At 40.9% G+C, this 24,354-nt stretch overlaps 1 protein-coding gene across 17 annotated transcripts in view; it reads left to right on the forward strand.

The window, feature by feature from the left end:
- The window catches only part of LOC130181198 (calcium-activated potassium channel subunit alpha-1), a 153,366-nt gene that overhangs the window by 62,275 nt on the left and 66,737 nt on the right, over positions 1-24,354 (forward strand). For all 17 annotated transcript variants that reach the window (XM_056395103.1, XM_056395110.1, XM_056395109.1 and 14 more), the window contains exons 4-9: positions 8,647-8,740; positions 9,327-9,438; positions 16,725-16,800; positions 17,399-17,474; positions 18,535-18,705; positions 20,321-20,412. In XM_056395103.1, the coding sequence (XP_056251078.1) occupies positions 8,647-8,740; positions 9,327-9,438; positions 16,725-16,800; positions 17,399-17,474; positions 18,535-18,705; positions 20,321-20,412 (621 nt within the window). The remainder of the gene's footprint in view (positions 1-8,646; positions 8,741-9,326; positions 9,439-16,724; positions 16,801-17,398; positions 17,475-18,534; positions 18,706-20,320; positions 20,413-24,354) is intronic.

The following is a 24,354-nucleotide window of genomic DNA, read 5'->3' on the forward strand; positions in this document are numbered from 1 at the left end:
TACTGTCTTATCTTAGTAGCAGAGGGAAATTATTCCTGGAGTGAATCCAGTCGCCCATTTGTACCTCAGGATAAAAACCTTCACTTCCTCCTCCACATCTCTATCTCTTTATACATCCCTCTATCGCCCTCTCTTTGTGTTCCTCTCTGCCTCAGGCATATTTTAGCAAAAAAAAAAAAAAAAAAGGGGGTTTAGAGACAAATTTGCTTCTTATAAAAGATTATAATCCCCTTTTAATATTCACTTGATAACTAGCGAAAGTCAATCACTGGACATGTTGATGATCAGTAATCAATGAATCATTTAAAGCTCATAAAAACAGAAAAAAAATGGTTTTCACATGATCAACAGGCTAACTAACACTTGAGCGTGTTTCCTTGACAGTCAAGCAAACACTGACAAGATATCCACAGGACAACAAAGAGGAAGGCAGAAAGCATAAGGTTTGCAGAGATGTACCAAGCTGTAACATCACACCTGCAAAAAGGCAGAACAGTAAAAAGTTTGTTTGGCTTTGCAGCTGAGTTGTAGTTTGTCTCGCTGTAGTATTTCTCCATTATCTCTTGTGTGTTACAGTGGACGTGTATTTCTATGTGGGTCGTCTTCCCTGAAGCATTGCCCTGATCTCTTTGCGCTCCCATTAAGCTCTAAGGCCCTCTCCACCCTCATCACCGTGATTAGCTAAAGCTTTTCACTTGAGTGTGTCCTCTCAGGGGGACTACTGATCGACCCAGAGCAGGTTCAGCTGACTCTGGGGGCTTTGACATCCTGAACAGGGCCAGGCTCATGTTATGGCCATACTTTCACTGCAACAGCTGGAGCCTCTTATGGGTTCTACACCCGGTGTTACACATCTCACAGCCCGACCTGACTCGATTGTCCACTGAGAAAGACCTGTTTTTAGTCTCTGTCACAATCGATTTGCAGTAATATCTAATGACCAAAGATGTCTGAAGTTGCCAACCTCAAAATAAAACGTAAAGATGCGTCATATGAGGCCATCAAGGACAAATGGCTGCCAACTATCACTGTGAGAATATGTCATGTCCACACTAACTGTCTCAGGTGAACATTGCTATAGCCTAACAACAAAGCTTTACGCTCTGTCTTTGCATCTGTGAAGTCCATTCACTCCAGGAGCATGGACAAGGATACCAATATTGACATACAATATGCCCCCTTGCATGTGCATGCCTTCCTGATCTAGGAGGGGCATACACTACATGAATCAATATATGCCTCACATTCATACCCCCATACTCAAATGCTAAAAATGATCTACAAATGACCTTCTCTCCATTCAGCTTCCTTGCAACTAAATGTTAATGACTGAGGAAATCGATGAGCACGGATTTATAGGTCACCCTTTTAATGGTAGTAATTACTCTACCAAATACTGAGGATCTTATGGTACAGACTCATGAACTACTCAGGCCTAATAGTTTGCTTTCCCTCTTTCTCTTCAAAACTGCCGTTTTGGCCATCGGATGAAGTGAACATCATTCTGAAATTGTCTGTGAAAAAGGCAACAGTAATGGGAAGGATTATGGTTGAGTTCCTGTGGTAACAGCAAAAAGAGACATGTGGTGGAATAAGTGCATTTGGGTTGGACCTCAGGAGGCTGGAGCCGCACAATGGGTTTTTATGTCTACTTCACTGAAGCAGGGTAGCCCCTTGGGGCAAGGACACACACACACTTGCATATACGCAGTGGGCAAAATGCTGAAGAAAACATACCTGTCTGGTGGCCAGGCACCAGTCTCCCAGGAGCTGTTTTGTTTTTTACTTTCTGCAAGTGGGGCTTTCCTAGGGGAGCTCTGTTGGCCAATATCCTGCAGCAAAGAGTCACAGAAAAACACAGAAATGCCTTTTGTGGAAGCAGGTAGAGAGACTTTGAAAAGAAAGACTTTTTTAATTGGCTGCCCTCCCAGTTGAGCACAGAGATTACTAGTTGTTGACTTGGCAACTGAGTTGATGTTAAGAGGACTGTTTTTTTTTTTTTGAATGAATACGAATGAATCTGTAGCTTCACTGAGAATCACTGTCCATCTGCTTGTTTTCACAAAGTGGTTGTTTATCACAGTTCAGTACAACACATAATAATGTACAATAAAACACTGCCTTTTCTATCCCTCTGCAGCAGACTTCACTTGCCAAAATGATGCTATTTTGGTGAAATTTTCAATGGGAGGATACTGCGTACTCTCCCACCCACATCCGAATCTGCTTTAATACCTTGGCTCATCCCTCATCCTTCATCCCTTCTTTTTCCTCCTCTGTGCTCCCATGAAACAAATAAAGAGGAATGTAGGACAAAGTCTCTGCAGGCTGCTCTTAAAGGGATGCCCCTGTTCCTGCTCTACTTCTGTTTCTATTTTGCTCCTCTCTCAATCCGTCCCTGTCACACATACACACAATTATATGCACACACTTGCATAGTCACGTTAACTGGCAGAAGCACACACAAATAGACACACAAACACAATTTTGCGTCTGTCTAAGAGGCCTCATAAGCAGTGGCCTGGGCCTGTAACTCTATCATTAGTGTGCGATCAATGTCAGTACTGAAAAAAGAAACAGTGCCTAATGACTAATTAATGGGGTAAGGTGAGAAATATGGCTGAGCAGTGAGACAAGCTTGGCAGACTTTGTGGCGATGAAGGGTAGCCTATATAAGGAGCTCACCTCCTTGGGGTGTTGACAATACCTGGCTGGTATGTCTGGATGGAGTCAGAGAGCACCATGTAACCGTTAGAGGACTTAATTTGCAGTTGACACCATTCCCAAGTGGCCTCGGATTTAAATCCACAAACTGTGGCAGTAAGAAATGATTCATTTCCAAGTCAAATCTTCAGCAATTTTCTAAAATCCCTCCCACTAGGGACTAAATGCCATTTCATTACTTTCCCTCACATTTTTAGGCAGATTTTCTTATTCTAAATAAGTGACTCATTATCAACATTTGCTGTTAAAAAAAAAGAGTGAATATGAGTCCTGTGTAGCCCACATGTGGCAAAGCTCAACATTAGTGTGATGGTATCCCCTGTTAGGCTGTAAGTATTACGAGAGTGAGACTAATGAGAGTGAAGGTACCCATGGCTGTCACTCTATCTCTAAATGCAGATTCAGTGCATGAAACACTGATTGAAGTCTAATGAAAGAAATTAGCAGAGGGATGATTATGAGATGATTAGCCGAGTCGCTCCGCAATTTGATATTTTTTTTGTGGTATCGGTGTACACCGAATGGTCCTCTTTGTTTATCAAAGTCACCATGGCAATATAAAGGCCATTTGCCATTGCAGTTCCCTGGTATCCCACAGGGCCGAGCAGAAGGGCTATTTTTAGACCATTGCATGAACACAGCATGAGCCACATTCAAAACATTCAGTTAACTTAAACCCCAGATAAAACTGAAGTGATTGAAGTTCCTTCATGTTTTTTTTGTTTTTTTTATCTGTAGCCACAGTGTCAATTCATGTTAGCTCTTCCAGCTTCTGATCCACCCGGATTTTTGCATAATTACATAGATCGTAAATTGCGTCATTAGTTCCCATGAGCAGTACATGGATTGTGAACATTAGATAGTAGTTTAGCTCTTGAATCCCTGATAAAATCATGCAGATATCGCCTGTACTATCACACCATACTTCTATTGGTTGAGTTTGTGTTTGCACTATAAATTGAACAACAATGGAATTTTTGTTTGAGAGTTCAAATGACAGCTTTCACACCAAGAAACGAACTGATCCAAAAGAGGAAAAGCACTACAGTCCATTGGAACCAAACGTGTTAGTGTAGAAACCCTTAAGGAAATAAATTGATTAGTTTCCTAACATTCATGTTCAATTTCAAATCATTTACTTAAACTTTTACCATCTCAGTGCTGTGATTAACTCAAAGGCTGGCTTGAAAAAGGAAGTCATTACATTTAGATAAGAATTAAAAATGAAAGTAAGAATTTTTCAGTAGAATAAATGAATGTTTGAAATTTATCTAAAATTCTTGTGTCCTAAGGGATACATTTCCTTTCCTTATGAGTGGATTAGGAGTGGTTGCAATAATTACATGATTAATGACATTTATAAATTTGTTTTTTGTGCTGATTATGACTGGTTATTTTACATGAGGAGATCTAAAAACACTGATTAAGTGTCCTGAAATTAGAACAAATAAAAAAACCGGCACCGCCAACTTAATTCGCTTGACATTAATCAGTGTGCTGATAAGGACTTCCTCTTTTTGCATATGGCACATAACCACAGCTTTTATCTCTTAATTGGTTTGTGTTCAAGAGAGGAGTGATGTGATGTATGTAGTTGAGCCATTGTTCTGTATCACTGGCTTCCGAATAAATTAACCATACATTAGTCTAAAGTGTCATTACTCTCTTGCAAAGATGTCACTCCATTTTTTGATCTTGCTAGTGATGTGCTATTTCCACCCACAAACTACTCCTTTAGACTCTAAAATAAATAGCATCTTTGTGGAGGAAAAGCTTGAAGCTGGATGCAAGTCATTTGCATTCAGATGAAAAAAATGGAGCTCTCTATTTTTAGCCTCCCTGGAGAGGTTTTATTTGTCCATTGCCCTTGTAGGTGTTAAAGTATTTCTTATTTTAGTAATGGTGCCTTGACCTAAATCAGTCATTTAAGTCCTAACCTGGCCTTCTTTCAGCTTCACAGACCCCTCCCTGCTGCGTCCCTCACACGTACACACACAACCCTCAGGAGAAATAAGGCATGTAAGCCAGACAGTCAGTCATTGTGCTCGAATCACACTCTAAATGGGTTCACATTTTTCTGTTTGGGTTGTATATTGATTGTATGGGGCGACTTGAATACCAACAAATCAATGAGACTGAATCTGTAACTACCTTCCAAGATGCTTATGAGCCATAAGACCCTTCTGAGATGTGAATGACTCAGAGTTGTTGTGTTGCACTGGTGTTGTGTTGTTGCTATTGTTTGCTCAAGGAGTAAATTTCTGTTGCTCCTGCAGCTAGCCAAGGTCATGTGCAGGCTAACGAAAGGCTGGCTCCTGCTGACTGACTGAAGGTGTTGAGGGCTATTTTTAGAACATCATCACCAACATGCTCCTTTGCCCTTGTGAGCAAATGAGTTTTACCTCTCTGGTTGCGTTTTCCAGAGGCAGAGTTCCTGGTCAGAGGAGGTTAACGTGGGGAAGCATTTTATGTCCTGAAATAGACTTACATGCTCTGCAGCCTCCCCTCTGGCAAACACTGTTCTCCTGTGTGTGTCTACATGCAAGTGGGGGGTACACTTGTGTATGTTAGTGCTAGCTGTGCTAACAAGCAGAGTGGGGTTAGAGAAGGACTAGTGTGGTGCAGGCATTCACATAAGGAGACTACAGTTTATCACAGAAGCTCAGGAATCTCCAGGCAATTTCCACGTGTCCTAAAACTAGCGTCATGTGCTATTTGCAGTGAGACAAATTGTCTCCAGTACCTCTGGGAGCTTTGTCCCCTTTGCTTTTTACCATTACTTTCACATCTTCCTCTCTTCCCTTTCTCTCTAACAGTCATTGCCTCTCTTCCCTGCCTGTCTCTTCGGTCTCTCTGTCTCTCTTTCTTTCTAATTCTTAACTCTCTCCTCCTTTCTTTCTCCTCTCCCCTCTTCCTGTAAGGAAGGATGGCGCAACCCCAGGCTGTGCAGGGGCTTAAAGGAGTAATAAGAACTGTGGTGGGCAGATCTATTTTCTGCAGGACACTGGCAGCATGTGTCAAGGAATGCCTTGTGAATGTGGGAAGTGTGAAGTGACATTGAAACACCTGTACAGTGCAATGAAATCCAATACAGTATCCCTGCAATACATAATGCATACAAGGAGCTTATAATGCTTCATCTTTATACAGACTAGACCGGTGATGAGTGAACTGAGATAAACTGTGGTTGTGGGTGTGAAGTGGGATGTGCCACACCCCGGCATTGACACTGGACACATTGACTCCCGGTACTGGACACATGCTGCAGAATCATCTAGTCCAATTCCCGGGGGCACTGGACTGAATTTTTTAAGGCCATTGTTGAAGTGAAACCTACATTAATTCTTTTCTTTCTCCACCAACTCCTGTGGTGAAATTTCTTGGTCTTTAAATGCCCCTACTATGTTCATCAGGTAGTCGCAAACTGTCTGTTAGGTAAACACACAGTGTGTTTTATAGAGCTTTTTTTTGCTGTAGAAACAAGGTTGATGAGTGAACCAAAACCAAAACAGTAAAGTTGGGAGGAGTATGATGAGTAGAGCTCAGGGGAACTGCTGCGTCGAGTCATAATTCACTGTGGATTTGTCACCACGAGCGACATCTTTCACATTACACATAGCCATTTTTTTCCATTCTAATAAAATTATTTATTAGTGCGACTGTAGATTCAATCAAAGGAATACTTTATTTGGCAATATTGTTTTAATGTTAGATGGGAAAAGATCTGTTTGCTTTTTTTTGCTCCATCTATTTGCTCCTTTGTCAAGAAGTGTTTCTCTCGACCAATGATACCGTTAAACAATATGACTTGTGATATGTCGAGTAAATAGTTAATTCTTTCTTTACTTATCATTCCGTGTTGCCATTTTTATTTGGTTTGAAACATATTCAGCAGTTCCACATTTCTACGCTGTGGGAACCGCTCCCATCCTGTACTGATGAGCCATTGTGCTCCTGAGCTTAACAGAGAAACCGTAAGTCTGCCTGATGTGTCTTCCCCCTGATATAGTTAATGATAAGCTTTACTATAAAATGATGATTACAAAAATAACTAACTTAAAACTCTGAGTGTCGCAAAATTGAATGTACCTCTCAGCCCCTGCTGCGTGCTGCCATGCTCTCTCTGTTATTGAGAATACGTTGCGTCACATGACTGTAGTTGAGCGGTTATTCAGAATTAGGCCAGAGCTGGGCCCAAGGAGATATGCCACAGTGACCACTCCAAATGGTGTCTCCACTGTGCACCATCTGTGTGTGTATATGTACTCATATGTGCCTGTACATGTATTTGTATCGCTATTTCCGTATATGTGTGTGCATTCTCTTGCACAAAGGTCTGTAAGGATCACCTAAGGTTGCAGTTTCAAATCAGTTTTTGGAGTGGGGGCACATGAGCTGCAGTGTGTAGATGGGTGTGAGGCCTTGAGGCTGTATTGAGAGAAAAGGACATTTAATCACCCAAGGAGTGTTGTGTATGCCCAGGCTGTATGTATGATTCGTGACAGGTTTGTTTTAGCACGCTTGTTTAGTTGAATGCCAACAGAATCACGTGGAGATGCTGGTGGTGAGTAAACAATTTAGTATTTAGGCCAGATCAATGTAAAACTCCTTCGAGGGGTCAGGAGCGAATTATTGTTTAAAATCCGATGGCACTGTGTGAGAAATTGCCTTTCAACCAACTCAAAACACTTTTTAAAAAAAACAATTGGTGTATAAATAAGACTCATTCTAATCATCTTGGACCTGGGCCAGGGTTTTACATCTTCTTAGATCACCTGAGGATCCTGAGGATACACTCGAGACAGACCACACACTTCTAATTAGAAGTTAGATCATCCTCTCGGTGAAATGCATTTTGCCTGGCATGTCTGTACTCAGTCATACATTATAATGGATCATTCTGCGATAAAATGTTTGATCTTAACTGGGAGATGATTAAGCTTCGCTCCTCTCTACCTCTGGAGATTCTCATTACGCAGTAAACTCTATTCTGGATCTCACACTGTGCCCCTGTGGGCTCCAAGCATACAAATATATACTTCAATGTTTACGTTGAACTTATGGGACTTGTAGCGGTTTACTCTTGTAATAGCCTCATGTGTGTTCCCTCACCAGTCTATACATTCCCAAAGGTCACCTATAGCCAGCTATACCATAATGCATATTCATGTGTTTTTTCCACAGTAGGATTTCCTCATTACTGGGGAGCAAAATGCTATAGGCCCATGACTCAGTGAAGAATGGGGTGGGAACACAGGCTCTTATTGCTTTTGTTGAGAGCACCCACTTTCTAATGGTTGATCATCACAAGGTAAACATGAAGATGGATTATATGACAGACCACACAATTCATGGCTCATTTATCATCATCAGCTTTTTTTTTTTTTTAAAGCAGCACTCGGCCAGCTCCTGCACTGTTAAATGTGGAGTTTCTGTCATGGGAGGGAATATCTGTTGGAATATTTGCGTTTGACAAACGCTGAATAATTTATGTATGCTGAATGTACTGTCACATCAAAGCAGCTGTGCTTAACCACCAATTTCAGTTTATTATGCAGCTGTTTCATCTGAATGTGACTGACTCTACAGCGAGGTCTTTTATCTTGGTCTGTGACCCTCTAGGGTTCCCAGGAGGAAATGCAGGGTGTCATTGAAACTCAATGGCAAATCACTAAACTGGTATTATTAATACCAATACTGTTTTTAATCCCTCAATTTGATTACATGAACAAACAAACAAACAAACGATACAAGCAATAAAAAACTTAGATAATTACATTCCTACCAATGGCCCAGTATGTCCCAGTATTGGCCACCTGTGTGTTCATGGAAGGAAAGAGATGGAACACTCTTCTCTGCTTGATCAGTTCATTAGTGTTTAATCTTGTAATAATTTTTCTCTCTCTGTTTTTTCTTCTCCAGTCCTATAGAATCCTGCCAGAACTTCTACAAAGATTTCACGTTACAGATCGATATGGCCTTCAACGTCTTTTTCCTTCTTTACTTTGGCCTGCGGGTAAGCTGGAACATGGGCATGCAAGCTAACACACGCACACACAAGCATACAGCATCACTCATTCATGCATGTACACAATTACAGACATGTTCTTAAACGCACAGGCGCAAACAATATGCACGCGGCAATGTGGGCAGGCATCATTTTACATGCATTGCAATCTTACAATCATTCATTATTATGAACAACATTTTCTTTACATGATGAAGATTTTAAATTTGGAACTTTGGAAATTTGAGACATAACAGGTTCCTTGGACAACCAACCTCGCTTACACCCAAGGCGACACCCACCTAAGTCACCTACGGATACTCACACAGCATGCCTTCAGTTTAAACTGACACTGTTGTAATGTTGCTAGCATGGCTGTCATGCCAGAGCAGCATTCCAGTGGTGCAAACGCAAGCCTGACATCCCGAATGAATGAATAAATAAACTCATAAGCTGCTTACACCACCAACCATACGCATGACTCAGCAAGTATGGTGACGCTATTGTTGTTCTATAGAGAATTTCAGCAATGCCAGGGGAAAACGCAGCAATTGTCATTTTGAATGCCATCCCTGTTTTTGTTTTTTTTTGACAGTTTATAGCAGCCAATGATAAGCTGTGGTTCTGGCTGGAGGTCAACTCCGTGGTCGACTTCTTCACTGTTCCTCCCGTGTTTGTCTCTGTCTACTTAAACAGAAGCTGGCTCGGTAAGTCTGTATATCTTTTTCAGATGTTTCTTTCTATGTCGCTTTGACAATCTCCATTTCATGAACCCGTCCTTTTGTTCTGACTGTACAGCCTCGTCTCTTCTTGCTTTCTTTCTCCATTTTCCGTATTTTCTTCCTCAACTCCACCACCCTACCACCACCACCACCTTTTCTGTTTCTTTGCCCTCTATCTTCACATGTCACCCCTCCTTCTATCACTCCCTATCTCTCCCTCTGACTCCCGGTCCCCCCTCTGTCTCCCCATTACTGGGAGTGTGTCTCTTAGGCCCTCTTGCTTGGGGCTGCAGTCAACTTTTCCTCATCATTGAAAGTGACAGGGCTGAGTCCCTCTGATGTTTCAGGGAACACAGACACAGCAGAGTGGATGGGCTAATGGGAGTGAGAGTGACTCAGAATTGGGCTGTGGTTCTGTGAGTGTGAGTGTGTGTGTGCTTGTGCTTCAGACTCATTGGTAAATGCTGTGTTGAGGCATTGCACCTGGAATACCTCACAGCGGTCCATAACTGCCATCTAATGGGCTCATTCACACTCACATGAAAAATGCACACACAAGCATGTGTTATCCCCATATACATACACACACACACACACACACACACACTCTCTCTCTCTCTTGCATGAGCAGACTGGAAAACACCCTAACCTGTATTACATAACGACCTACTTTTCTCACTGCATTCAGAGTATTGTGGCCTAAATTACACTGCAGTAAAAAGACTTTCTTTGTAGCTGTGTTCTTTTTTGGTTGCAGTGATTCTCTACTTTTAAAACCATTCTATATGTCATTTCTTCATTTCAGAAACTAGGCTGAATACTAATCTAGCATTTATTTAACTATGACTTTGGACCACCAAGACTGATGAGTGACAATTTTAGGCTATTATATTAAATATAGTCAAAGGAGTTGAGGTTGTCGAAACAGGAAAAAAATACATTTGACGACACGTCACAGATGTGAATGATAAATTTAACGATGGCTGAATTCCATTTAGCTGCGTCAGTTTCAGCCTCCTGGTATTGTACATGCTGGTTCACTGTCACACTGTCATGGTTTACTGAGACATTTGAATACAACAGAACCATTGTTATTGTTATTAGTAACACCTATGCTTCCCCACTATGATCAGTCAGATTGCCTGCTGTGAAAAAGGCCTATAATAATAATAATCAGCAATAATAATTCATTTCTGAGGGGACTGGACAACAGTGTTAAAAAGAAGGGGCAGGAAATAGCGGCAGCGCAGTTTGATCATACATCTCTAGGTTAGCCAAACTTATTTCACAGAGAAAACAAAGGAGGTTGTTTGAAACTCCTATCACTGGCTATGCTTGTTTTAGTTATACTTTGAAATTAAAGATTAGAATATAGATTAGAGCTGCAACGATTAGTCAGTTAATCAATAAGTAGACCTACAGAAAATTAATGAATAACTCTTTTAATAATGGATGAATAGTTTCAGGTGTTTCTCAAGCAAAAATATCAAATATTCACTGGTTTCTATGTGCTTTATATTATTGTAGATTAAATATCTTTGGATGTAGCTGAACATAAATAACACTTCTGAAGACATCACCTTGGATTCTGAAAAATTGTGATGACTTTTTTTTTCATTACAAGGACCAAACAATTAATTGTTTGATTGAGACAACAATCAGCAGCTTATCATTAATGAGAATAATCATTAGTTGCAGCCCTAGTTTACATAATCCATCTCAACTGTTTGCTTGTTTACAACCTGTCTGATTGTTGGACTGCTCATTTCTTGTCCTGTTTGGACTTGCATGTTGTTGCAAAACTCCTAAATCTTAGCATTTACTTTGGTTAGAACATTATTATCACTGTCAGAGATTCGGGGAAGTGTAAGGGTCCTCCTTCTATCCTGCAGAGTATGTTCTTGCTTTGACATGCCCACCGGAATCACTCAATCTGTGAAGTAATTTGAAATTGTGAAAGTCTGATCACTGAGGTGATGAAGGTTTCTTAAGAAGCTCACATTGGCCCATGAATTTCACAGGGATAAAGCTGTGTAATGAATTAGATATGGCCAAGTCAAGTAATCTGGCTTCTGGTATTCATGATGTAAGGTGTCCTCATCTCATCCTGAGAATACTGTTGGTGTTAGGGCCTTGATGAGGATGATGAAAGACGGTGAAATGGGGGTCTGGCTGCTGCCTGACATTCTGCAGTGAATAATTACCTGTGATTATTAAATGTCCTGCATCTGGGGTGGATGTGGGGAGCAAAGACGTCTTTATATACAATACAGCTGCAGTGTTGTTGTGTATAAACAGCAGGGAAGACTGTGAATTCATTGCTTGTGAGAGATGCCCTAGATTCCTCTGCTACTAATTTGCATTTATTTTTATTATTATTATTTTGAAAGGGGAAGAATCTTGAGCACTATTTTTGCGAGGATGACATATCAACTGGCATCTCCTTCTTATATTAGATCTATTTATTTTTGCAGTGTTGGACATGTATAACCACAGTGCAGTATAGTAACAGGACTCCCAGTGACATGGCTTAAGTGTGTGTTTACTTGGTGGTGTGCTTTTCCATGTGTTAAAGGCTACATAAAGTGTTGCAAAGCCTCAGTTATAAAATTAACAGTGTGTAGATCTGCAGTTGAATACAGTGTGCCCTAACAGGCTGGTGATAGCTCCCAGAATACTAATTGGGCGCTGAAGTGTCTGTTAATATTCACCCTCTAGGAGTTAGGACAGGAATCACGATCAGCTGCTTATAGCCTGTATTAATATGGAAATTAGAACATACATGTTGTGACAGAAAAATAAGATCAATTAATTAGAGTAAATGTCTAGGAAAATCATAGTGACATTTTCCTGTTCTGCTTTCAGATGGTATCATCTGACATTCACTGATATATAAATAGCATTGACAATAAAGACGATTGCCTCCTTTCATGCTCTTCCTCCAGGAAGCTTGACATATGAGCCATAATGGTTTTCCTAATAATCAATAGACTAATCCATAATTGGTGCTACTTTCATTTAGTTAAGTGTATATATTGTCCCCCAACAGGCTTTGTTAGAGGAAGCCATGGTGGATGTTAAGAATGTGTATTGTGTGTGCGCCTCATTCCGAGTGGATTAGTTAATCTTTCCTTTACATTCACTGCTGGGAAACACACACCACAGCCCGTGTAATACATCATAATTACCTTTCATTTCACTCCTTCGCCAGTGGTCCTGCATGAGAAGACCATTGGAGATCCACTGGAGGTGTGCTAATAGGGTTTCTGCCCTGTGCTGTGTTGTATTTGCCCACTCTCCACAAGAGGAAGTCTATGCTGTGTACATTTCAAGTTATGTTCTCTCTGCCTCAACAAATTGGACATTGATTAAGAGGAGGAGAATGATGTGCGGCTAATGTAAGAGGGCATGCAGAGTTCTTCCTCGGAAAAAGGAATTAATCTCCTTTAACCACTTGAACTGAGCATTGCTCCTAAGAGAGTCCTAGGCAGTATGAGATTAGCATATGGCTGTTTGAAAGATGCTGGTAACGACTGTGACTACTGAACCCCAACTCTCAACACCCTTCCAACTTCATGCTTTCCTACTTACTCATTAAAAAGCACAGGGAATTGTAACATTGGTCTGGATTATTTCAGGAATATAACATTTTTGACAATAACATCATGTGTTTTTTCAATAATATATTTCTAGGTTGTGTTGTATTGGATTGATGTGTAATGTTTTCTGATTTTCTGGTAGCAACCTAAATGCTGTTGTTAAGCTGCACTGGCTTGGAGAATGTACAGTACAGTAGTAGCCTTCAGGCATGGCTTGGATTCTAACCTGCTACTGCCTCCTAGTGGTGCTTTAGTATATTGTTTGTTGATCCCATAGACGGTGGTTGATCCCTTGTGTTTTCCTGCTGAAAGAGGCTTACAGTACCTGACATGGGCATGAGTGCATCCGCCTTATATAGCCTTTCAGCCGCTGGCAGGAAGCCTCCATGTACATTCAGGGAAGGGAAACTAATTTGTGGGAAGTTTAAGCCTCTTTGTAGCCAGGCATTTCACGTGTTGCATTGCATTGCATGTTTGCATTATTATACAGGCGATGAGCTGAGTTATAATTCCCAGTATATGAAAAAATGTGCTATGAGCGTTAAGTATATACATTAATATGTGTGTGCCATCTATGCAGAATGAATGTCCAGTAAGAACAAGTGCTCTGTACACTAGCTCCGTGTGTGTGTGTGTGTGTGTGTGTGTGTGTGTGTGTGTGTGTGTGTGTGTGTGCGTGCATGGAAGTGTATAATCTAATCCTGGCTGGCTTGACTGTCAGTATTATCCCCGATGAACCATCCCAGACTGCTGATTGATAAAAGGTCCCAGTGGGTTGCTCTGCCAGAACATGTGACACACAGGCCGTGCTCTGGCTTGCAAAGCCTCAATGAAGTAAGAGCGGGCACAGACCAGAAAAACCTTTTTGAATGAGCATCTGGCCGCCTGACGTGTGTGTGTGTGTATGTGTGTGTGTGTGTGTGTGTGTGTGTGTGTGTGTGTGTGTGTGTGTGTGCGCGTGAGTGAGTGAGTGAGTGCGTGCGTGCATGTGTGCGTGCGTGCATTCATGTGTGTACGTGTGACAGGCTTTAGCATGTGTGGGGAAAGAGATTTTCTCATACATCAACACGTGTTCAAAGGACCAGAATTTCATTGAGACTTTTGCAGCATTATTTTTACTGCTGTGTTTGTGAGGACATTGTACTGACTTACAGCACATTGATTCCCTGTAGGCAAATAACTGCTTAGTGTTGTGAGACCAGACATTTGTCCCCAGATGGGAAGTGAGTCCCCAATGTGATCCCAGAGTGTTGCATTTACAAACACAAGTACACACACACAGATGTACACTATAAGCACAAACACAGATGCTTCACACTATATCAGAATTATACAGCCTTCCATTACTGCAATTTCTTTTTCTTACACCTAACAAATATGAAAAAAATATACAATTAACAATGCATGCACAACAGAAGACTTTTGCTGCAAAATATGAGCACACAAAACATACACACCCACAAAATGAATAAACATAAATGTAATTAATATTTTCCTATAATTTGATAAAAAAAATCGAAAATCATTTCCCAGTCCAAGAAAATTACTAGTGAAGGATGAACACTAGTCCTCCGTGTATCGTTTGTGTGTATGCTTTGCTTCCATTTCTATCACTTCTTTTCTCCTACTGAAGTTAGCATGCTAAGCAGCTAGCTCTGCTCTCATCACTTTCCTACAGCGAGTCACTGTAGCATCCAGTAGCGCTGCTCAGAGGTCATATTATAACCTCTTGTATTGCAAAGGCAACGGTTGCTGAAGCTCTTGGAAAGTGACGATCAACACCACCTGCTCCCCTGCCAGAAACCATGTTTGGCGGCTGAGGAAACATACATACAGTATAACCCCTTCAGCGTACTTTGTGACTTTCCTTGGCTGATTGTAACTACACAACTTACTGTACATGTTGTAGTGGCATCAATTTACTGACAATGTGTGGGCAAACCAGTCTGACCTCAAAGCTGGGGTATGCTTTAAACAAAATAGTTTGTATGACGCGTCTAAAGACAAAAGTTGGTATACTTGTTCTGAATCTTACAGAAGTTTTTCCCAGTGTAACGGAGTTGTTTGAATTTGTCCTGTGGAAACAGGACAACCTCAGGACACTCATTTTTAAGTCAGGATTATTTTTTTTGTTCTGCATTATTTTCATCTTTGATAATCCTTGGCAGGGTTCAGACTTTTTTTTTTTGAAAATAGGTTTAACACAGCTTTGTGTTGATGGGAACAAAGCTTCGGAAGGGTTAATAATAAAGCACTGAAAGGGGCATGAGAAAGGTAAATCTGTTTGGGTTGTCGGGATTAAAGGGAGTGTAACAAAAATGAAAAAAAAAACCCACCTATATTAGAGCTGAAATTTTGCTCACAGAGACACAATCCCTTGCAAGACTGACATGATTTGATAAACAATACAGATCTGTCTGTCTGTCTGTTTATAGCTTGAGTGTCTGCAGCGGTGACCAACGATTTAAAAGTATTCAGGTGTTTGCTGTACAAAGAACTTTAAAAGTTGGAATTTGCAGTATCAAGGAAGATTTACTTTTTACAGCAAAGTGGAGTCTTGCTTCCTTTCTAACTTTTACTAGGAATTATCTGTTTTTTGCTTTTGGAATACTAGGCTCTAGATCTATTGGATCACAGATTTTAATTCCCATCTATCAGAAGAGAAAGGAACTCCTCGGACAACAGTCAGTCTAAAACAATGATTCATCCCAAGCTTCTCATGTACCGGCGCACACACAGTGATGCTAATTTGGAGACCCTCCGAGAGACATGGAGGCGAAAGAAGTCCTGTGGGGATCTTTTTCAGAATGGGTACAGGGTGAGGCAGGTCCATCATGGACAAGAGGAAAAGGAAAGGCAGACAGGACTTCACCATTCAGTGTGGTCCTGTTTACGGATCTTCTGCAACTGGGGTAAGGGCATTAGTACCAGCATATAGTATACATGTGCATTATAGGAGGTGTGCTCAGAAGTTATGTAGTGAGAGGGATGGCCTAGTTAATCAAGCTATTGAAACTGACAATTTGACAGTCATAGTTGCTTGGTCTTGACAATTGTTTGGTGGAAAACATATGGCCACTGCCTTATATCTGTAGAGATCGTTCTCAGTAGGGATTCACATCACCTTTTGTCACACGAACTGACAACACATAGGCACAGACACAAGCACGCACACACACATTCCAACAGGATCAGGCGTGTTATGTAAAAAGACAATGAGGCAGGTGTCGCATTGTTCTATAATCCCTAGGCGAGCTGCTCTTGGATTCAGACTGAGGCTCATGTAAAGTAGGCCACATGATGTTCCTCCTAACTTGTTTGAATACATAAATAATTCCAACACATCATCTTGAGTTTTTTATGTATCATCTTTTTGTGTCTTACGAAATAAATTTTGCATTGAATGGTGCTGTGCTGTGTGAGTGCTGTAGAAAAACATTTGAACTGTACTGTTTCACTGAATTTCTCATACATGTTGTTTACACTCAGCTGCTGCTCTTCTGTTTCCCTGCTGCTGTTGTAAAGATATTTACACCTAATTTATGGATACATGTACACATGAATATGAAGCTATCATGAGATTACCATCAGTTTTTCTGTATGTATTTATTTGCCAATCTCTCTCTCTCTCTCTCTCTCTCTCTCTCTCTCTCTGTTATCTTTTTCTCACAGGTTTAAGATTCCTGAGAGCTCTAAGATTGATACAGTTCTCGGAAATCTTACAGTTTTTGAATATCTTGAAAACAAGGTAAGAATGAAGCTTTCCTCATTCACAGGAATTGCAAGTGGACGTGTTGTCCACTTGCAATAGTCTCTTCACTACTACCCTCCCAATAGCTATGTCTAACAACGAGACCGGTTTGAACCCTGTCCAGAAAGGTCAAGTTTCATTGTCAGAAACAGTATGTAGCAGCAGTCACTTATATTTTATAAGGTATCATAATTGTATTTTTAAATTAGGAAGGGTGTGTTTTATGGTGTGCTATAAACTCACACTGTATGTAAACAGAACACTGTGCACACACAAGACTATGAGAGCAAAGGTTTAGCGAGTGCCCCTCCTTTAGTACCATCACATACTTCATTCGAAGTTGAATTCAAGCTTTCAGTCCCATTCTGTGTGTCATTGGGCTTTTTATGATCCTTTTCATAATTTTTATAGAAGTTATAGTATTTTCCCTATTTTCTTTTTATTGATATGCCCACAAGTCCCATCTCAACAATCCTGGCTGTAACTGTAAGATCTCGGTCCTGCCATTACTTTCATGAGCTCACAAATCTCAGTTTTTCTGTCATTGTGGTCTGGATGTCTTTGAGAGTTTCATGGTTGTTCTTCTTCTGCCTAGCAATTCCATCAAGCTGGTGAACCTGTGTTCCATCTTCATAAGCACATGGCTCACAGCTGCTGGATTCATACATTTGGTGAGTGGACAGATGTGAAGGCTGGTGGGGTCTAGTGATTAACGAGCCAGTAAGGACGGTGAACTGACTGGTGCAATACAACTGTGACACCTGCTGCTTTTAATAGTGTACTTTGAATGAACTGATGAATTAATTGGAGGGAAGGATACTATAATGACTATTGTATTTATCCCACACTTCCAAGAAGGGATGAACAATCCAACTTTTTATCTCCCAGCACTGATTTCAGTATCTGCCAATACCTAGTACTGATCCAATAACAGTGCTCTGTTATTCCCAAATTTAACACTTGAACTGATTGGAATCATTTTTTTCAATGTGACGTGATTGCTGTGGCACTAAAACCGAGTTGACAGTTCACCATGACTGAATGTAACTGATGGCAGAAACACCAAACTGGATTTAATGTGGATCAGTTATGTTACAGCCAAGCTCGTTCTGCATGATAAGGTTAGTGCTGCCCTTGCCACTGATTGGTGCATCCCAACTATTCATTAATGAATAAAAGGTGGGTAAATTGAACTCCTGAAACATCTTGTGAATTTATATAAAAGATTTATTCAATATAATTAATAATATAAAAGCACAGGGTTGGCATCCTGGTGACCCAGCACCAGTATAACATTTCCCCAGTTCAAGCCTTGCCAGAGACCTTTATTATATGCCCCCTCTTTCCCAAGGTTACCTGCCATTATGTACTGTCAAACTCTCCAATAAAAAAAAATGTTATAAAGATAATTATTAATAAAAAAAACCAAACAACTTTGATTACAGTGTGCAGAGTGTCTTAAAATTTGTTTTAAGTACATCTATTATACATTTTGTATTTGTAGCTCTGCTCAACAGCTCATCAAGCATTGAACTGCTTTAACCACTAGATGGTAGCCTAACCTCAGTATGTAAATAATAGATGACTGAAATAGAGATGAATGCATGAGCACTTGTAGCTGGATTTAATCAAACTTGATGAAGTAGTTTCTTTATGCAAAACCCTGTTTACAAATTGGTGGTTGGAGTCAAGTGTAATTATCCTTCCCTCCCTCTCTGATTTCCATTTTAGGTGGAAAACTCAGGGGATCCTTGGGAAAACTTCCAAAATTCCCAGTCACTTTCCTACTGGGAATGTGTCTACTTGCTGATGGTGACTATGTCTACAGTGGGCTACGGGGATGTCTATGCAAAAACCACCTTGGGACGCCTGTTTATGGTCTTCTTCATCCTTGGTGGTTTGGTAAAATCAAGCTTTTTCTTTCTCCCTTACTCCTTTTATTCCCCTCCTAAAGTCCTGCCTGTTCCCATCTGTCACTCAAAATGATAGAAGAAATGATAAATTAATTTAAATATTTTGATTTTATGTGTATTGTGTAATATTTTATCATAGTGCTATAAAATGTTAGAACTATGTTGCCTGTACCAGTACATATTATTTCTTTGTCATAGTGTAGTTCTATCCTTCTGTTTAGCCTACTGTATCTTGTCTACTGTAGTTACAGTACTATGTGCACCTCTGTCACCTTCCCTTATGTGTCATTCCTGTATTTGTTTGATTAGAGTATAAGCCATTGTCTGATAATTTTGTTACTATTCTCTTAAAAGCAGTTGCGGTTTCAGGACACCCCTCCTCCCGTGTCTCTTCCCAAAATTCCAACAAACACAGGGGCAGAGAGATGAGGCTTAGGCCAGCCTGACTGTTACCATAGCAACAGCAGCCTCCCACTCCCTCCCTCTCACCTTCCTCTGATCTAGTGTCCTGTTGGGCTGCCACTAGTATAGTAACTTATACACAATCATGCATGGGTATACACACCTGTTAGCACTCTTACACACACATGCACACATACACATACACATACCAAAGACCTTGCCTCCTCCATCTTCTCTTACAAAAAATGGAGGATCTAGCCAAATCACAGTTGCTGTGTTCTGCATTTGGCCAGCTATCACTATGCACTGATGACCTGCAGCTGTGTGGATGTGTACCATGCTGTGGCCATGGTGATCGGTTGTGTGTTTTTCTCCGTGTTGAGAGCTCTGGAAGTCTTTAGGCTAGTACCTCAAGCTGCTTCCTATCAGCAGCAGTGGCTGAATAATGACTCCAGGCTGGAGATACTTTAAATCCAGGAATCATTTCAAACCCACGTCATTTCACATTATTCCTGGTAATGTATAGGTAAACTTTGCAAGCATGATTTAAGTGTGTATTTACAAGGGCAAGGGCATGTCTTTGTTTCTTATTGTAGATGTAAGCCTAGATGAGTAGTGTCAGTGAGCACCCCATTGTTAGATGGTAAACTTAAACACCACCCTCTCCTACGATAAATGGCTGTGAAAACTTGCAAAATGCATCCAGCTCATTTTCCAGCCCAACAAATGAGTCTTAATGTGTTTTGCAGCTGTGGACCATCAGGTGGGCCTATTCAAATCAACCTGCCACATCATCTGTGTTTGTTGGACAAAACATGGCACATAGGTTTTTATTCTATTCTCCCTCAACTTTTAGACCTTTGCTATCCATAAAGGTTTTGGGTGCTATTACAGACTGACTATTCATCAGCTGTGACAAAATTCTTGCCCACTCACTAAACCTGTTCCTGGACCTTTACCTTTAAAAACTGGGGCTATTTTTTTCTCAACAGCAAAAACAAGACTCTTTTTGGTATATGAAGATCTCTCTCATTCTTATCAAGTTCAGCAGACAATGAGAGAGCTTTTTTTCCCTTCATTTCCAAAATAATATTTTTCTCCCTTCAGAAATCTGGATTCACGCACCAGTTTCCCCACCACCCACTCTGCAGCGTAGTAGTCTCTTTTTTAGTCTCTTCTTCTGTCTTCTATCTTCTCCTTAGGCCATGTTTGCCAGCTACGTCCCTGAAATCATAGAGTTAATAGGAAACCGCAAGAAATATGGTGGTTCCTATAGTGCGGTTAATGGGAGAAAGTAAGTATTCCAGATGGTTCTGCTGTTTTTCTGTGTGCGGTAGAACCCTCTCTGCATGCCTTTTTCTTTTTTCTGTTCCATGCATGTAGGCCATGTTTGCTCGCTACGTGCCAGAAATTGCTGCTCTCATCCTTAATCGGAAGAAATACGGAGGGAGTTATAACTCGACACGAGGCAGAAAGTAAGTTGAAATCCAGACAAGGTGTGGTTGTGTGACTCAAGTGCACCCCCCCCCCCCCCCCCCGAAGTTTTGTAGTTACTGGGGGTTAGTTAACTTGACTTTTTAGAACAGTAAAGTTACATTATAGCATCAAGTCACACTGCGTGACTGGAGACCTTGGCCATTAGGACACACATGTCCATGCCCCTTTACTCTCTCTTTCACTCTGTCTGTCTGTCTGTCTGTCTCTCTCTCTCTCTCTCTTGCTATCTTTCTCTTCTTCTTTCTCTCCCTCTTTCTATATCTGCCTCTATCTGTCCTTCACTCAGAGCTTTCCTGAAGTCATTTGTGTGCCGTTCCTTTTCTTTCTTTGTCCTCCTTGAAACATCCTGTGTTGCGCTTTAATTTAATTTGGAAAATAGAGCTTTCATGACTACTACACTTTAGACTTGCAGTATACTAACCTGTGGTGCTTCTATCCAATACATCTGTGCTCAATGTCTTGTCCCATTACTGATTCTATTCAGATCCAGTCTCTCATTAATACAGCCTTGCCTATAGGGATGATTTTAGGATCATAATCCATCAAAATGAAAGAAAATAGTCATGAAACCCCTACTATCCGCTTTTAGGATTTTTTTACACAAGAAAATAGAAAGATCTAAACATCTGCAAGTGCATTATTATTGGTGGTCTTTTCAAGCATCATCAATCTCAATGACCATTGCAGGATACAATTTCTTTTCTTGTTTCATTTTGCTTGAGTTTGTTTTGCATGATTTATGGAATTACTTTTCTTTAACTGCATCACTCTGGCATGCTCTCTATTATAACCTGCTGTCTTGCGGCTTTTTCATCATTTTTGAAACTCTATGAAAAAGCCATCTACCTGTTGTCTGTCACCGCTAGCCCATCGCATCATCAATGCTTGACATGACTCTGGCCCTGATCTTCAGTCAGCTCCCACACCCTGAATGCTGGATGCCTCACTCCCATTGGAGGCTCTCAATTGCTTTTGGCTTGCTTTGCCTGCTTGGACCTTGGTGCTCGCCTGGTTCTCGTCTTTGTGTGGTGGTGGAGTTTGTCTCCGGAGGCTCCTGTTATTTATGTTTATGTGTAATGGGCCTCTCACAGCAGAGGTTCCAGTGCACTGTGAAGTATGTGTGACACTGTGGTTATTTTACTGTTTGTACAAGATTACCACAGTACTTATTGTGCAGTATTGTTCTCCTCCCCTCATGGCTCAAACCTTACTGAAATTCAGCACACAGATTCATTTTAATCCAAATGTGGTGTGTCCAGAACAGGGAGGGTCGACTCTTTCTTTTTCCTTCTTCCCTTTTCTTCTCATTTTCTTCCTGTGGCACTCAGCATCTACTGCTCGGCTGTCTTCTCTTTCTCGCTTTGTTTCTCTTTTCCAATCTTACTTCCCTCGGTTTCAGCAGGGTGGATTCCAGGGAGTCAGCAGTAGAATGAGGCATTGGAAAAAAGCCTTTGTTCGATAATGTTTGCCTGTCATTGGGACAAGATTGATGAAATGCTATGTTTGGCCAGTGACCTCAGCCCAGACTCACAGATGGGTGTTGAGAGAAACTCTTGTCAAAACTGAGGATAGTTTCTCCCACACACTTCATTTTCTCCTTCCACAGCCCCCCTTCCATCTCTCGTTCTGTTTAGACATGTAGTGCGAATATATCGTAACAATCAGAGGATACCCACCAAACACACAGGCTTAGTGTGGCACAGGGCTCTTCGCATAATCATTTAGATATGTATGTGTTTGGTGTTTACATAGATAGGACCTGACACAGACAAAACAGGTTTGTCATGTGGGTTTAGGATTGACATCAGGGTTCAGTCCAATATCATTTAGCAGCTGTCAACAGAAACAAAAATCTATCAGGGAAATGAGATTAGGAGATTACAAGTATCCGACTGATTGCAGCGCTAACAAACAATGAGGTCATGATATATTGAGAGGTATTTTAAATGTAACCCTTATTTGATCTCCCTGTCTGGCTGCTGTCATTTGAAACAGGCCTTGAAGGTTATTTGGAAGTCACATTGGATCCATACTGAATTTCAGTCTCATGCTAGTGTTGCTTATAGTACTCTGTGCAGCGTTGCGTACACCCGTGAGCACAGTGACAGCTCTCAGCTTGTGTATGCTGATATAATAATGACAAGTGTTGCGTTCTGTTGGCGCCCACACTGGACTCGAGGCTCTGTGGTTTCCATTATGGCTCTATGGTTTCCATTAGCCCCAACTTCAACAGAAGGGTTGGCACGGAAACTGGCTTCAACCCTGGCTGAACTCTGACATACACCTTTGAAAGTCGTCTGTAAGGGCTAGCAACTTGAGGCGTGCAGACGCAGAAACTCCCACATTATCAGGCATGAACACACACAATCTCTTACATAATGGTAAAATATACATCAGGCTGAGTTTACGAAGAATCTATATATTATTGCACTGTAAAAGCAGAGTGCACTGTATACTATATGTGCACACAATTTTGTTAAGTTGCAATGACTACACATGGCATTGTTGATTCTCAACATTACAGGAGAAGCAATTTCACTTTTTGCCTCAAAATTCCCTGACAGATAATATAAAAAAGGGAAAGCTAATCTATAAATGGAGACATTTGTACAATGATTCTTGCAGTAAATCCATCACTGACCTAAGGATTAGAGCAGTATTAAGTGAGTGACCTCTGTTGCTGATGTTTGAGCTCTTTTGTGTTTGTTCATTTTGTATTCTGTGCATCCCCAATGACATCCTGGGATGTTCCCTGACTGCATGTTTTGTGTGCACGCTCTGTAATATCCCTTTGCATTTAATGTGATTGTGTGCCACACTTTTTTTTTTTAGTTTCTGGGTTGTCAGGTATTCCTGTATAAACTCTGTGTCCTTGAAGTGCTTCATTTTTGGTTTTCCTTTTGAGTTCTTAGTTATTTCCACAACTTAAGCTGTATTGTACAATTAGGTTGACCAGAGGGGAGGTATTTTGTTCATGAAGCAATTATAAATGGTTGAATTGTCTATGATATCCTTTTCCTATATCCTATTTAACTAGCCAATGATCTCAGTATTGAATTTGATGCCACTATTGGCACATGGAAAGCTCAGCAGAGCCAGGCCAACTTCCTAAATACAGAGACTCTAATTAGTGGCTTGATCATGGGAGGAAAAAACGTTTGATACATAGGGAAGAACGTTTTCCTTTTCCTATAATATCGCCGATTCAGCGTGAAAGACAGCACCACATTCGCTTCTGTGGGCATGTGTGCACACATGCGTTTACCTGTGTACATGAATTTACAGATTCAGGTTTGTGCTTTTGTGTGTGTGTGTATCTGACATTCATAACTGAATGTTGAGCCCACACAAGCCAAATAATATGCCTTATAAATCTGTATATTACTTATACCCTTGGAGAAGGGCATCTGGATGCTGAGAATAGGAAAACATGACTGATGTTTTTCATCTCATGAAATGAGAGACGTCTTATGCCAAATACTGCTGGCTGCCCACAGACTTCTCAGCTCATCAGCTTGTAAGACCACACGGCCCTTTGCTCAACTCTGGCCAACCATGCAATCACTGCTGCTCGTTAGATACTCTTAAAGGACAGAGGCGACATCTGTGAAGACCATTATGTCCTGCAACATCCACAAACTGCCATTCCCTCAATATGTCTGTCACATTACTTTGCCAAGTCCACTTCAGTTCAGCCCTACCCAGTCCATCTGGTACAGGATAGGAGAACGCACAGTGA

The sequence above is a fragment of the Seriola aureovittata genome, chromosome 14, assembly GCF_021018895.1.
Source record: "Seriola aureovittata isolate HTS-2021-v1 ecotype China chromosome 14, ASM2101889v1, whole genome shotgun sequence".
NCBI classification, from domain to species: Eukaryota; Metazoa; Chordata; class Actinopteri; order Carangiformes; family Carangidae; genus Seriola; species Seriola aureovittata.